The sequence below is a fragment of the Micromys minutus genome (genome assembly GCF_963924665.1).
Source record: "Micromys minutus genome assembly, chromosome: 29".
Classification (NCBI taxonomy): Eukaryota; Metazoa; Chordata; class Mammalia; order Rodentia; family Muridae; genus Micromys; species Micromys minutus.
The window spans coordinates 27,093,813-27,108,547 of record NC_137964.1 but is presented as its reverse complement, the minus strand read 5'-3'; the positions used below and the strand labels follow the sequence as shown (position 1 = coordinate 27,108,547).

Sequence of the window (14,735 nt, the reverse complement as noted above, 5' to 3'; positions counted from 1 at the left end):
GCTGGTTTCTGGTTTTAAAAAGATTAAAGTACGAACAATGACACCTAAGATTTTCAAAGTCATCTAGGGAAAGAGCCATGAGGCAGAGTACAGACTAACAAGACCACACACACGCTGGCTCTCCCGCTCTCCCTGAAGCTTGACAGGGAGAATACATCAGCTTCTGTGCGTTAATATATTCCAAATTTTCTATAACAAAGGGTTTCTTAAAGGCAGCAGAACAAAATATAGTATCTATAAGACAAGATTCATTACCTGTGAGTTGTCTTAATTCTGTACAAAAACATATCAGTATAAAACTCTGAGTACTTTATCAAAGCCAACACATTTTACAATGGGAATCAACAGCAGGACTGAGTGTATTTCATGGATAGAATTTTTATTTTCTGCCTCATCTTAACCCCATCTTTAAAGAAGTAAGATGTGCACCTCATAGGATGGTGCAGGCCTGGAATCCTGGATACACAGAAGGATGAAACAGGAGAACCACAAAGCCTACTTGGGCAACTTAGGAAACTGTCTCAAAATAAAAGAAAAGACAAAGTTTTTAAGAAAGAACTGGTGATGTAGCCCTGGGTTCAATCACCAACATTAAAAAGGAAGAAGGATCAGTGGGTACATCTGATGGATGGTTAACACAGCAGCAGGCAGGTCATTTGAGAAATGGTAAGCAGCTGCTCTCTTCAGCTTTCTAAGCTGCACCTTACAGTGAGAACCAGTGGAGTTCTGAGAGGGGAAAACTTAGCAATAAAAAGAATGTGGTCCTCTAAGCCCCCAGGACTCTTCTTCAACTCCACATGATTCTCTGCAACTCTGGTTTGCTTTTCTCACGAGAACAATGTGTCCGCACCCTCCTATCCTTACCTGCACAAGTCAGATAGCCATGTGGAACACACACACACACACACACACACACACACACACACACACACAGCATCTTTAATCAGTTGAGCCATAAGGCCAATGTGCTCCAATTTTGCTCCAGCATCCAGCTTTAGAAAGCCTCTGCATCTGGAGCCTCTAAGTTACATAAACAGGTGTTTATGTAAGCACACCATATTTCTGTATGCTGATTTCTGAGTGTTCCCTTTCCCCCATGCAACACCCTGCACAGACCACCCTGAAGACCATGCATCAGCAAAACGTGGCAAGAACTCTGCCCTTAGGGCTCAAGTGCCCACTGCTCCCACTGACAACACTGTTAAATGAGTATGGCGAGAATGTCTGCTTTCATGCAAGTGGTGCGCGCAAAACACCCATACACATAAAATAAGATGTGGGGGCCTACTTCAATTGGGCCTTGTGGTGCATATCTGCCATTCCAGATACTTCAGAGGCAGAGATAGGAGCACAGTAAGTATAAGACCTGCCTATGATCAGTTAAGTTCAAAGCCGGCCTGGGCAAGCTCATGAAATCCTTTCTCAAAATAGAAGGTAAAAAGAGGGCTGGATATCAGTCTCTATGTTCTTGCCCTATAAGCATAAAGAATCGAGTTTGATCCTCAAAACCCATTTTTAAAAGCTGGCCATTGCAGCATCTAAGCCCAGTCTCAGCAAAGTGCAGTCAGGCAGATTCCGGGACTCGATGACAAGCCAACCTAGCCTAATAGGAGAGTTCCTGGCCAATGAGAGACTCTGTCTCAAAAAGCAAACTGGATGGCAGCTGAGGAGCAATGCCTAAGGTTGTTCTCTAGACTCCACATGCACACACATATATCCGCATACAAGTCTATGTGAACACAAAGGCACAATTAATTTATTAGTGAACAAACAAGCAAACAGAAAGAAGGGTGGAGATGGACTCCACAGGCAGGTACATGTATCCACACACTAGTACATATGAACACAAAGGTACACACACACAAATAAACAAACATACAAAGAAGTATGGGGAACACACATGCACATATACCCACACACTAGTCACTGGTATATTTGAACACAAAAGCACGCGCGCGCGCGCGTGCGCACGCACACACACACACACACACACACACAAAATCAATCAAACAAAAAAAGGCAAGGGTTTCTGGGCTGAATAAACCTACAAAGGAGGGAGGGCTAGGGATATAGCATGATGGCAGAATGCTCACCTTGAGTGTGTGAAACCTGCTGTTCAATTTCCCTGTACTCCAAGACAAAACAAAGCATCCTGCTTTGTATATACATAATTCCTCATCAAAATGTACAACAGCAGAGTGAGCTCCAACCTGTGCTGTGATGGGGTCCTCACTGAAGGCCCTGCTCCCTGCCACCATGTGTATATTACAGGAGGCCCAGCTTTGGTGTTCACAAGGTCCCTTCCTTGTCACAGGAGCTGAGCCAACAGAAGGTGATGAACCCTGTATGGTCTTCTTTCTCCACGTGGGAAATAAAGGTCCAAAGGAGAGGCACCTACCTCTAACTCAGACTTGTCAAGAGGAACAAAGACACAGCTCTCAGACGCTGAGGCACATGCCTGAGTCTGAGTCATGATGTGCCTCAAGGTTGTTACATGTAGGTTGACCAGAAAACATAAACAGGAGACTACCACAGAAGGCCTCCTACTGCAGCTTTGCTGGCACTGGGAGAGCATCAGTCCCAATATGGCTGGTTATGTTAGCCAGCATGTGACCCTGGCACACAGTGACTGCTACTGAGGCAGGAAACTGATACTCACAGGGCAGGATGTTTTTGTATCTATTTTTGTTTTTATTTTCTTGTCTCTGTCCTTCTTTTCGGCTGTAGAGAAGTTTGCATTCCTGTTGCTGTAGCGTCTAGAAACAAAGAAAGTAAAATTTACCGTGTATCAAGTGTGCGCATAAGAGGGAAGTGAAATGGCTCAGTGGGTAAGGGCACCTGCTGCACATCTGACGAACCGAGTTCAGTCCCCACAAACCACATGTGAAAGAACTTCTGAAAGTTGTCCTCTGATCTCCACACACATACCATAATATGAGTCATCCATGCGTGTACACACATACATACACATACACAAGTAAATCAACAAATAAAGGAAGGAAGGAGGGGAGGGAGGGAGGGAGGAAGGGAAAGAAAAAAATGGAGCTGAGGGGAACAAAATAGAAGGGAGAGGGAAAGAAGGGCAAGGAAAAGAAAAAGAGGAGAGAGAAGTAACCAGCCTAGCCCATCATCTGCTTTAAGGGTTCACCCTGTAGAACTGGAGTCAGGACTGTGGGAGCAAGAGCGCCTAGCCCCACAGCACAGGACCCTGCTAGAAGTGCTCACAGTGACCTATGCCAGCAAGAGAAAGCTTCCTAATCATGATAGCCCACCCAGGTCCAAGCTGCACATCATCCAGTGTCCAAGAGGGTAGAGCACAGGGATGAGGGCAGCCTGGGTCACCACACAACTCTGAGAAGGAACTAAGGCTGAGAGGCAGGCAGGCAGGCAGGGAGGCAGGGAGGTAGGGGAGAACAACACAACTCTACCCAGTCACATAGAAGAACTCTGGCTCTGCCACTCTATAGAGTGGTCTTGAGACTATTTAAACCTGGAAAGACAGTTGCCATTAGTCACACTCCCAGAATGGGATGTGAGCCACATGCTTACATTGAGCCAACGGCAGCAGCACATACCAGGAAGGAAAGATGGACGTGAAGTTCAGTAATCCCTGCCTTCTGTTTCTGTTTGTTTCACTAATTCACCTGTTGACTTTTGCTGTTTTGCCCCTAATCTCGCTACAAGAAAGGCCTTTTAGACATGAAGACACACTAGTGAGAGCCGACACAGGATATGAAAGCAGCACGTGACGTGGTCTTCAGCCCTAAAACATTGACACTGGAAGAAGCAGAAGCAGCTTGGTGTCAAATGACAAAGACACCCAGCCCAGTTTTGGGGTCCTTCTACGCCATGCCCAAGACAGCACTTGAGCCACAGCTATGTCCTACGCTGCTGCCCTACAGTTCCCCAAGAAATCTGGACAAAATGCAGGGAGCTGACCCAGAAGGAAAAGCAGAGTGAGATGGGCTCCAGAAGTAAGTGCCAGACTTCTAAGGGGCAAAGAACTGGGGACACCACCAAGGAAGAGATAAAAGCAGGCAGCCACAGTGAAATGGCCCAGTCAGAAGCAGGGAAGAAGCAAGGACAGCCCAGAGTGGGAAAAGCCAGGCTGAGGCAGTCAGGGAGGTTCATTTCCAAAATGACAAAGAAGTGTCTCTTTAACGCTCAGCAAGCCTAGCTTGTCGATTCTGTGGTGCTAAAGATGGAGTCTGGGGTCTCTGATGTACACCACACAGTGAACTGCCACAGAGCCCCTAAGCTGGTTTTTGATAGAAAATCACAAACAGACAAATGAAGAAAGTGAGAGGCAGCTAAAATGAAAAATGGATCCTCTATGATGTGCTAAGCAGCAGCCTGGGAAGCTCTGTGCAGGGAGAGACAGATCTAAGACGACACAGCCCACACTACTTCCACTTCAGTTAGCTCAGATTTCAAAGATGGGGAGAAATGTTGGGGATTTAAAACAATATGCAAAGTTCAGCCTTGGCACACAGCTCATAATGCACATCTTTAGCTGGTGGGGACCTGAACAGATGAAAATAACATTTGTCAAACCTGGACAATGCAATGTTTATGAGTTTTTAAAATGAGTTCAGATCAAGTAATTAAAGTCATTTACCCTCTGGGAGCTGGCGTTCTCTGACCTTGAGTTGGCCACAAAGGCAATGAGGTGGACAGGTCACAGAGATAATATTCAAAACTAGGTGGAAGAACTGAGGTCATCTGACTCTTCAAAAGCAACCAGAGCGAGGGGCAGGGCCCCATGGCAACAGAGGGTAAGGACCTGCAGCTTTACTAAGATTTGGCAGTGAACTTGTGACCATCACCTAGGATCCAAACTTTACATGACATTCATTCATAAGGGCATGCTGCAGATATCTCTGTAAAACGATGGGCCCTGCGCCTGCCTGGTTTATCTTAGCTCCTGCAGTGGGAATGCTACTAAGAAAGGCCTTGCCAGAGTAAACTCGAGAGTTCCACATCACATTTGTCAACACAACCCCATCAGTTTACTGGCCCACCCATCAGGCTCTGTACAACATTCCCAACTGCCTCTTGCACATGCTGTGGAGATCAGGCTGTGAGCCCTGAAGGCCCCCAGGGGCCAAGCCCAGGCACAGCACACAGGCAGTTAGTGCTGACTGACAGCAGTGAGCAGCCTTCAGGGATAACAAATAGATAACGCCTACCCTAGCTTCCCTCCATCACTCTGCAGCCCATCCTTATGCATGTCCAGGGCCCAAACTGTTCAGACCTTTTCATCCCGACGATGAGAGCAGCTAGCTAGCCAGTAAGAACTCAGGGATTAGGGTTGTCTGTCCTCCGTCTCCAGAGGCACTCCAGCTACAGCTGAGATTAGTAGCTCGCCTCTGCCAAAACCACATCTGGGCACCAGGCAAATTGGGACAGGAGTCTGACAAAGTTTGTGTGCTGCAGTGTCCCACTCACCGCAGTCCTGTGGACCTGCATTGTCACTCAGCACCTGCACTGAAGACAAAGTGAAGCCAGGCAGCAAGAAAGCAAAACTGGAACACAGACTGGCAATACCGTTTCCCCAGGAATCACAACCAAGCCCTGGGCTCTAAGAAGAGCAGAAATCCAAACAGAGCCAGAGGTGGAGAGACACCATCTCATTATGCAACCTCGGAAAACATTACGAGGGGCTGGAGAGATGACACAGCAGGGAAACATTCTGTTGTTCCTCTGTGGAACCTGGGTTTGGTTCCTAGCACCCACCCTGTAGCTAACAATGTTCATAACTCTAATTCAAAGGAATGAGATCTAATATTCCAGAAATATTCTCTTCACAGTACTGTAGGCATGTGGAACACAGGCATTTATGCAAGGAAAACACCATATACTCAAAATCTTTGTGAAAGACAATACTTCACTCATCTGTGCTGGGTCTGAGACAGCTCTTCTGCAGAAGTCATGGGGTCATACAGAAATGAAGGAAGCACTGGATATTCCAACTCCAAGAAGGGCGGGGTGAGACTGGGCAGCATGTCTAGACTCAGGGTATGAGGAAGTGGGAGGCTGAGGAGGAATGGAAGTCAGGAAAATGGCAGAGTACTGAGTGGGCAAGGCAGGGCAATCTCAGGCCAGTGGAAGAAAACATGCATGGCTAACTTGGAATGGAACATAAACAGAAGCCCTCAAGCTGAAACCATCTGTCATCTGCCACCCATGAGGACATCTTTCTGACTTTTCTTGAGAGTCAGATTCTTGGTTCTTCAAAATGAAAATGCCATGCTTCCAAAAGCGAAAAAGAAGTCACTGAGGGTTCCAGAATAGAAAGGTGCAAGAGAAACACTGAGATTAGCACAAAGGGTGCTACATCGTCAGAGGCAGGGGATCCGATAGAGAAGTTCAAGTCTTCTCGAATAAGAGACCTGAACATCAGGCTGAAATCCTATCTCCATGCCCTGCCCACCTGAGCCATCCTGCACTGGCACCATATTTCTTCATGCACCTGGAGATAGGATTAGATGCCCACCTAGCTCAATGCTCAGAGAAGCCCAACGTTCAGCAGGACACAGACAATGGAACCGCCTCCCTTCCCAAGAAAGCAGACATAGGAGGAACAACAGAACTTCTGATTCTAGCCATGGGACAGAGAAGAAAATTACAAGGGCAAAGATAAGAAATACAAGAGGCGCTCAGTCTCTAGAGGAAAATGACCAGCTTAGAAGGCATGAGCCTGCAGAGCAAAGGCAGCAGAGTGGAAAGTCACCCAAACCATAACGTCAGAGCACTAAAGCCCAGTCAGAGTCAGGACAGCAGGACAGTCAGCAGGGAGAAAAAAGAACAAAGCAGGGGTACACTCCTGCTCAAGATGCAAGAAAAGAAAGGAAATGGAGAGCTGGTCAAGGAGGGAAATAGAGAGGAAGAGAGGGACGGAGGGGAGAGAACTTGTCTCAAAAAGAGAGCAAAGCATGGTGGTAGGATGCCTGTGAACCCAGCACTTAGCAAACTTGAGGTCAGTACAGGCTTGTCCCAAATACTTAAAAAAAAAAAAAGGAGGAAGGATGCTGAGGGCATACATCATTTGGTAGTATGCTAATGCCGTACATACAGGGCCCTTGGTTCAATCCCCAGCACTTCGGAAACTGGCTACTTAGAACAGAGGCGAGGAGTTCAAGGTCTCTCCAGCCTCACAGTGAGCTTGAGGCTAGCCACCTAGCTATATGAGACCTTGTCTCAAATAACAAAAAACCTCAGTGGCGTCTTTCCAATGTGTTATGTCAGTCCACGAGGAGATACCACACTAAAGAAGGCTCAAGAAGTAAGGAACTAAAAAGAAAGAGAAGCTACAGCAGGGCCACTCATGCTTAAAAAGCAGCAGTAAAGTCCTCTACAGCAAAGGGTAACAGAAGGAAAGAGCCTAGGGCAAATATAATTCCAGAGCCAAGGCCAACAAAACCCTAAAGAGAAAACATGGGGGGAGGGGGCGGGTTGAGGGGGCTGTGCTGTCAGAAACAGGACAGAGCTCAGACTGAGCAAGAAAACCTCTGACCCTGACAAGGCTCTGCCCAGGAGATGGTGCTCATTTCTTAAGCTGGGGCCTCCAGGGAAGGTTCTGGTTTGCCACTAGCCTGTGACCTGAAGCATGTGGAGCCTGCAGCTAGAGCCTGAGGAGAGGGCTGTCCTTCAGTATCAACGTCCTGTAGAGATCCCCAGCAAGAGTTATCACTCGAGACAGCACCCTGGGGTGCAGCTAAAGGCTTGTTTTCTTGTCACAGTGCTTATAAGCAGGACAGAGTCCCTGTGGAGAAACCAGAGAGGCAGCAGCTAAAGGCCCTAGGGTTCCACCCGGCCACTGGCCAGCAGAGCTATCGGGCAGGACATGCCAGGTGCCCTCTGAAGGGAAGAAACTTCACTCTGGAAAACTGACATTACTAAGGAAAAGGAGTTTAAAACACAGGGAAACTAACCCCAGTAAGTCAAATGTTCTATGGTTCTGTCTGCTTGGGATTTGAGGGTTTTGTCTGCTCGATTTTTCCCCTTTGTCATGTGTTGCAGATTTAATCAGAAACACTGAGTTCAGAAACTAAAATCTTTCTGAAATCCAGCCCCATGAGCCTGAATCAGAATGCCTGAGGCATGTGTGTTCAGGGATTTCAAAGTCTCAGCTGCACGTACCCCAGGGTTCAAACAGGGACTCAATAAAAGCAAGCTGTCCACCAGTGAAGCAAAGCCCACGCACTGCTCCACACCACAGAGGCATCAGGCAGCCCCTCTGTTAAGTCTGGAGCAACCATCTTAGCCCAACACAGCTTTCTGAAGGAGCTCAGGTTCAATGCATCCACAAAACTTTATCTGGTGTACTTGAGGCGGGGGTGGGGAGTGTTGCTGCTGAACTCTGAAGCTAGAAGGAACCAAGTGGAACTGTCCTTGGGACCCTCATTGCACCAGCCACTTTCCTAGATGACACACTCTCTTGTTCCCTCAGTAGCTTCATGTGGGCAGAGTGTCTGTCCCTTCTCCAACGGACTTACAGAAGTTATCTGCTTTTCTAGATGTGCAGTACAAAAGATTATTTGCCACAAAGATTATTCACAGACCCCTGTGCACACACACAACAGAAAGTGTCCAGCTAGCAATGGGGATGGGGAAGGTTCCCCTGAGAAAACCCCCAGAGGGAGAACCTGAAGACTGAAGAGGTGTCCAACACACACACACACACACACACACACACACACACACACAACTCTTAACATGTCCCAAGTAAATGCTGATGAGTTCACAATCCCCAGCCTCCTCCTAATAACAGCACAGTACCCTGCAGCAACTCAAGCTGTAGAATTCAGGCTCCTTTGAAGGCCTATCAGAGTGCACTGAGAAAGTTGATCCACCCCCTGCCCCCATCAGAGCACACTGTGGATGCTGCCACTGATCATCCTCAGAAAGCAATTCTGATGTGCTCATAACAGTGTCCTGCCGATGAGACTGGGGATTAAAACCACAGTGAGAGTAAACTTCCAACACCTTGCAGTAGCCATTCTGTCCTTACCACATGGCCCCAGCTCCAGCTTCAACAGGCAGTTTCTTAAGGCTGACTGACCCGGAGAGGCAGAGCACTCTGAGATCTCATCTGCAGGACTCCTCATTGCTCTGACTTACTGTACAACCCCAACAATACAGATGGAACCCTGACTGGTTGGTTCCACCACACACAAAGCCACTCATTTTTCCCTTTTATGTTTTTATTGGTGTATAGAAGACTGGCTGAATTACACAATTTGTTTTCCATGGCCACTGAGCAAAGGGTGAGCCAGGGAGATGATACATACTGGAATCCCAGCAGTTGGGAGGTGAAGCTGAGGGAATAGCAGGTAGACAAATCCTGGACAGGAAGGCAGATCAGGAAAGGAGCATAGATAGCCACAGAGGATGGCAAGCTCCCAGCTTCTTCCTCACCTCCTGACCTGAGATGAAGGCCTGATGGACTTTGGTTTCCCACAGCAGGGCCAACTTCTGGCTGAAATGGTACAGACTACGTTCAAGGCAAACCTGAACTGTCTACCTGAAGCTCTGGCCTATCATCTCCTGTGTTTAAGGGGAACCTGCCCTGCACTTAGAAGATTGGGGAGTGGGGGCTGCAGAGATGGCTCAGCATCTCCCTAGTTCCTCTTTCTCGCTTAACCCTCATATTGAAGTCTATTGAAATGCTCTTTATTTTATAGTAATTAATACACTGGAGAACGGTGTTTTATTGGCAACCTACTATGTACTGGCAATGCACTTATTATAAAAGGTGCATCTTTATAGAAATATTCAAACTTGAAAAAAAGAGAAAGATAAGATGGATGGGTTACTGCTCAGTGAGACAGCACAGGCTCGGCCTGCACAAAGTCCTGCACTGATCCACAGGACCGATAAATAAAAAAATAATTTAAAGACTTATTAAATGGGTCTCATGGCTCATTCTGCTCTCATTAGACCTTCATTGACACCTTCTTCCCTCCCTCTCTCAGCAAGAAACTTCAGAATGGTGTTCAAAGGGTCCACCCCAATGGCTCGTATGAGACTAGACCCAAGTTCTAGTGCAAGTCCCTATGCGTCACTGCAGAGCAAGCACCAGAGATGTTCTAGAATGGGCCCATCTTCAGGACCGAGATTACCAACATCTATGGTAAGGAGAGTAGACAATCTACTTGACCTTTCTGACCTCACGCTCCTCTGTGGAATGGAACTAGCACCTTTCTCTGAAAGCTGTCTGGTACATGATGGTACAAATAGCTGTGAATCCTCAAGTCCTACACAAAGCATGGACTAACCAGTCCTGTAAAACAGAAAGCAGGGAGAGGGAGGGAGAAAGAAAGGAGGGTGGGTGTCAGCAAGACAGCTGCATTCCAAACTATCAAAGAATAAATTAAAAATATTCTCTACAGTGGGTGTGGTGGTACATGCCTTTAATCCCAGTACTGGGAGGGCAGAAGCAGGCAGATCTCTGAATTGGAGGCTAGCCTAGTCTACCAAACAAGTTCCAGGCCAGCCAGGGCCACACAGAGAAGTCCTTCTAGAAAAACCAAAGCAGAATATAAATGTAAACAGTGCGCAGACATTTGTAGGCTTGTGCCGTGTGCAGGCCTGAGTGATAAGAGGCATGTGACTGTGGAGGGGAAAGGCCAAAAGGTCTGTCTGTACAGCTCTGGTCAAATGGTCAAGGAGAGAAAAACAGACAAACCAGAGGCCACACAGGGCCACAGACAGGCTCACAGACAAACTTCCCTGCTATCATGTGAGCTCATACCCAGGGCCCTTCTCCTGGGCCTCACTCAGAGCACTGAAGCTGCAGTTTGTCTGAAGCCCCTCGGATGCCAGAGGAATTCGATCCTTTTGTTTTCCTGGGGTCCTGCCAGAGGTCTGAACCAAAAAGTAAATGGAGCTGCTGGCTCACCCATCTGAGACAAGCTGTCAACCTTTCCTAGGAACACAATGTCTCCTGCTTCAAAGAAGTCCCCTCAGCAACCTGCTCCACACACAACAAAGGAAGACAGGCCCCAGCACAAGGCTTCCTTCCCCTCTCAGCCATTCAAACATCATCCAATAGTGCACAGAAAAACAAACTGTCAGTGACTTACCTCAAATTCTTCCCAAAAGCCCTGTTTGACTTTATCTGTGGTCTCAGCTAGCTTGCTTAACTCTCGAACCCGGCTTTCAATTTCAGCAGCATTAATACGAGTTGTGTTGAGGGGCTGTTATGTTCAGCAATGGTGGAAAAGGGAAAAAAAAAAAAACATGTTTTAAACAGTATTAATGCAGAAAGAAAAAGACTTCACAAAAGCAAAGGCAGGAGGCACATCATCCCAAATGTATGCGTGTGCTTGGACGTGTGGTGGTCGCTGAAGCAGATCAGGGTCCCTTCCTGTCTGTTTCTCAGCCATGTCCCAAGTGTGTTCCCACCATGGTAAACGTGCCACCACAGGCCCAAAGCAGCAAGGTCAAGTGGCTGTGGAATGCCCCCTTGAGCCCTCTCCCCTATTAACCAGTCCTCAGGTATCTTGTCACGAAGACTGAGGCTGACTAGTACACACATGGAAGACGGGAGGAGAAGCAGCATCAGTGTCCTGACCTGCTTGAGCTGTAGGACCGTGCCCAGGGTCTCCACCATCGGGTTCTTCTTGTAGTGCTCCACCAGGTCTGTCAAGGAGTCAAAGCGTTCTCCTCCACCAACGTCATATTTCAGCTCCTTTCGAGACCAAACAGATGGTGCCCATTACCTCATGCTAGGTTACTGTCTTCCCACCCGCCTGCAGCCACTGCATTCCTAGTGACACAAACCTGTATACAGAAACAAGCCACATGTCTAGAGAGCATAAGAACAAGGCACACATGTATCATGTTAACAGCCTTTGTGTCCACATCATCACAGTGGAGCTATGCGTGGCTTTGACAAGAGAACCCTGTCATTGGGGCAAGTGGATGAGGCAGGAGAGCCTCCCAGTAAATCAAGTAAGCCAAGTGCAAAAGGAACATACAATGTCCCCTCATTTATATGTAGCATCCAAGAAAGAAAAAGTCCAACACAGTGACAAGAGGTCAAACGGTGACTATAGGTGACTATAGAGGCAGGGAAAGTCCTAGTGACTCAGTCACACAGATGCTCTGTGTGGTGAACAGGCTCAGAAGCCCCAGTCAGCAGCAGATGACATCAGTGTTCCATACACTGGAGATGGAGGGAGGGCATCTGAAGCATTATGCAGTGACGGAACACTTATCGACCGACTGCAGAAACCTCAACTGTATTCAACTGAAACCTAGAGACTGACTCTCAGAAACAGAAAGCCCAATACCACTGCACTGTAAAGGACAGAAAGCAGCAGTGCTGAGGAGGCAGGTCCCAGCACCAAAGGCAACAAATAACATAAAATGTTATTAAATCAAAATCAAGCTCTATCTTGATGAACAGGCTTCCCATCACCTCTAGGCTCCTCACAGTGCCTCAGCTCACGGGATGTCATGGATGCTGCTGTGATGCTATACTCTAGGGAATGTGACAAGGAAGAAGTCTGCATGCTACAGATAGACACAGGATGCTTTTCTGAAGCCTGCTGACCCCAGCGATGCACCCACAGACATGGAAGGGCCAAGTGCACACTGTCACCAGTCAGTGGGCTTCAGTACAGCCATGGATACATACAGCCTATCTCAGAACAACAAAAACAAAAAAGCCAACAGGAAAACACAGCAACAACAGCAAAAAAAAAAAAAAAAAAGTGCCTCAAAATGATGGGACGCACACGGGGTGTGCATGAGCAAGAAAAGAAGGACAGTAAGAAGGACAGTCGGACATGCTCTGTCTAGTCCTCTCAGCAGAAGCCCCCAATGCAGCTGCCACGAGCCCACAGTCCCCATGTCTCTCTACCTGACATCGGATCATGACGTGGGTCACTTTGGACTTGCCATCGTTGCTCTCGCCTTTGTCATCACCGGTGCGGACGGAGAGAACGAAGTCTCCAGGGTGGCTCTGGCTCTCTCGGACAAGGAAGCTGCCATGCTTCCCCTTCTCTGTTAGCAGCTTCTCTGCTTCTTTCCCAGACAAGTGACCATGGAACCACCTGTGTACATTTGAGACGGGAACAAGTGAGTTCAGCTGTGGTGTGCAACATGCTCACACTCACTCAGCGCTCCTCAACACAGGCTCTAAACAGACAACTTCCTTCAGTGGGCAGAGTGTATGACAGACAGAATCTACGTCTCAGACAGGAACAATGACAAAGATATGTTAAAAATGACAACTAAAGTTCAGTTTTCTCTTTTAAGGCAGTCTCAGTGTGTGACACAGGTTGGTCTTGAGCTGTAGATCGTCCTGCCTCTGGCCCCTAAGTGCTGACATTGCAAGCAGTGCCACCACACCCAGTCTCAGCCCAGAATCACTGGAAAACAATGTCCACCGGACAATGATGGTGCGCACCTTTAATCCAAGCACTGGGGAGGCAGAGGCAGGTAGATCTGAGTTCTAGACCAACTTGGTCTACAGAGTGAATTCTAGGACATCCAGGGCTACATAGAGAAACCCTGTCTCAAAAACAACAAAAAACAACAACAAAAAAACCAAACAACAAAAAACAAACAAACAAACAAACAAACCCTATATCCTCAATGCTACCTCTTTTAAATTTCCCATCTTTTAAAACCACTCTAACCCTAAAAGAGCCAGCTGCTACACTACAGCCGTTTAGTAACATAAGGAAGTGACAAGCCTGATGTGGTAGCACCTGCTTATAATTCATGTGCACTGGCTAGTTTTATGTCAACCTCATAGAAGCTACTGTCATTTGGGAAAAGACATCCTCAATTAAGAAAATGTCCCTACCAGATTGGTCTGTGGGCTAGCCTACTGTGCACTTTCTTATTGATGACTGATGGGAGAGGACCCATCCCACTGTTGGTACTGCCATCCTCTGGCTAGTGATCTGGGTGCTGTAAGAAAAGTTTGGCTGAACAAAGAGGGCAGACCAGTAAACGGTATTTCCTCATGGCCTCTGCACAGATCCTGCTTCTCGGGTCCTGCCTAAATTTCCTGCCCTGGCTTCCCTGGATGATGGACTATAAGCTATGAGATGAAGTACGCCATTTCCTCCCCATGTTGCTATTGGTCATGGCGCTTTATCACAGCAACAGAACCCCTGACTCAGACATTATCTACTGGGGAGTAGAGGCAGAAGATGAGGAGACGAGGTTATCATTAGCTACACAGTCATCTGGAGCCAGCCCAGCCTGCATGAGATCTGGACTCAAACAACAAACAAATGATTAAGAGATAAGAGCACATGAACCTGCTCTTGTTTTAACACTAGATACAAGAAGATCTTTGTTTTAAATTAATTCAAAGCATTTCAGATTTTTCCATATTTCCAACCTAATTGATGTCTCTGAATCTGCTATCTAGGTCTTCAAACTGCAGTGGGCTATCCAGTCAAGCTTTAATGGTATTCCATCTTGGAGCAGGGACAGGGGTTTTCCCTAGCAGTGTGAGTTCCTGCAGGCAGTGAGAACAATGTCTACATGGAACCCAGAAATCTGTGCTTTGACTGGTGTGCTAGAGAGTCAGATAGCAGGCTCTGAGACCACAGCTCTTAAGTTGGCACAGAAACATCCTGACAGTCCCATGAATGCCATGGCTTTAGGTAAGAAAGAAGCAAGCCTAGCAGGTAACACTTATCACCACAGATCTGGCAGCACTCTTCCATCCACACAACTGGAAAGGCGTGTGCAGACCTGAAGCA

The 14,735-nt window shown here is 47.3% G+C and overlaps 1 protein-coding gene across 2 annotated transcripts in view; it reads right to left on the bottom strand.

The window, feature by feature from the left end:
* PTPN11 (protein tyrosine phosphatase non-receptor type 11) overlaps positions 1-14,735 on the bottom strand; it is a 56,332-nt gene that overhangs the window by 20,943 nt on the left and 20,654 nt on the right. For both annotated transcript variants that reach the window (XM_080940850.1, XM_080940851.1), the window contains exons 4-7: positions 12,872-13,064; positions 11,579-11,695; positions 11,088-11,201; positions 2,660-2,756 (exon numbers count right to left, since the gene is read on the bottom strand). In XM_080940850.1, the coding sequence (XP_080796976.1) occupies positions 2,660-2,756; positions 11,088-11,201; positions 11,579-11,695; positions 12,872-13,064 (521 nt within the window). The remainder of the gene's footprint in view (positions 1-2,659; positions 2,757-11,087; positions 11,202-11,578; positions 11,696-12,871; positions 13,065-14,735) is intronic.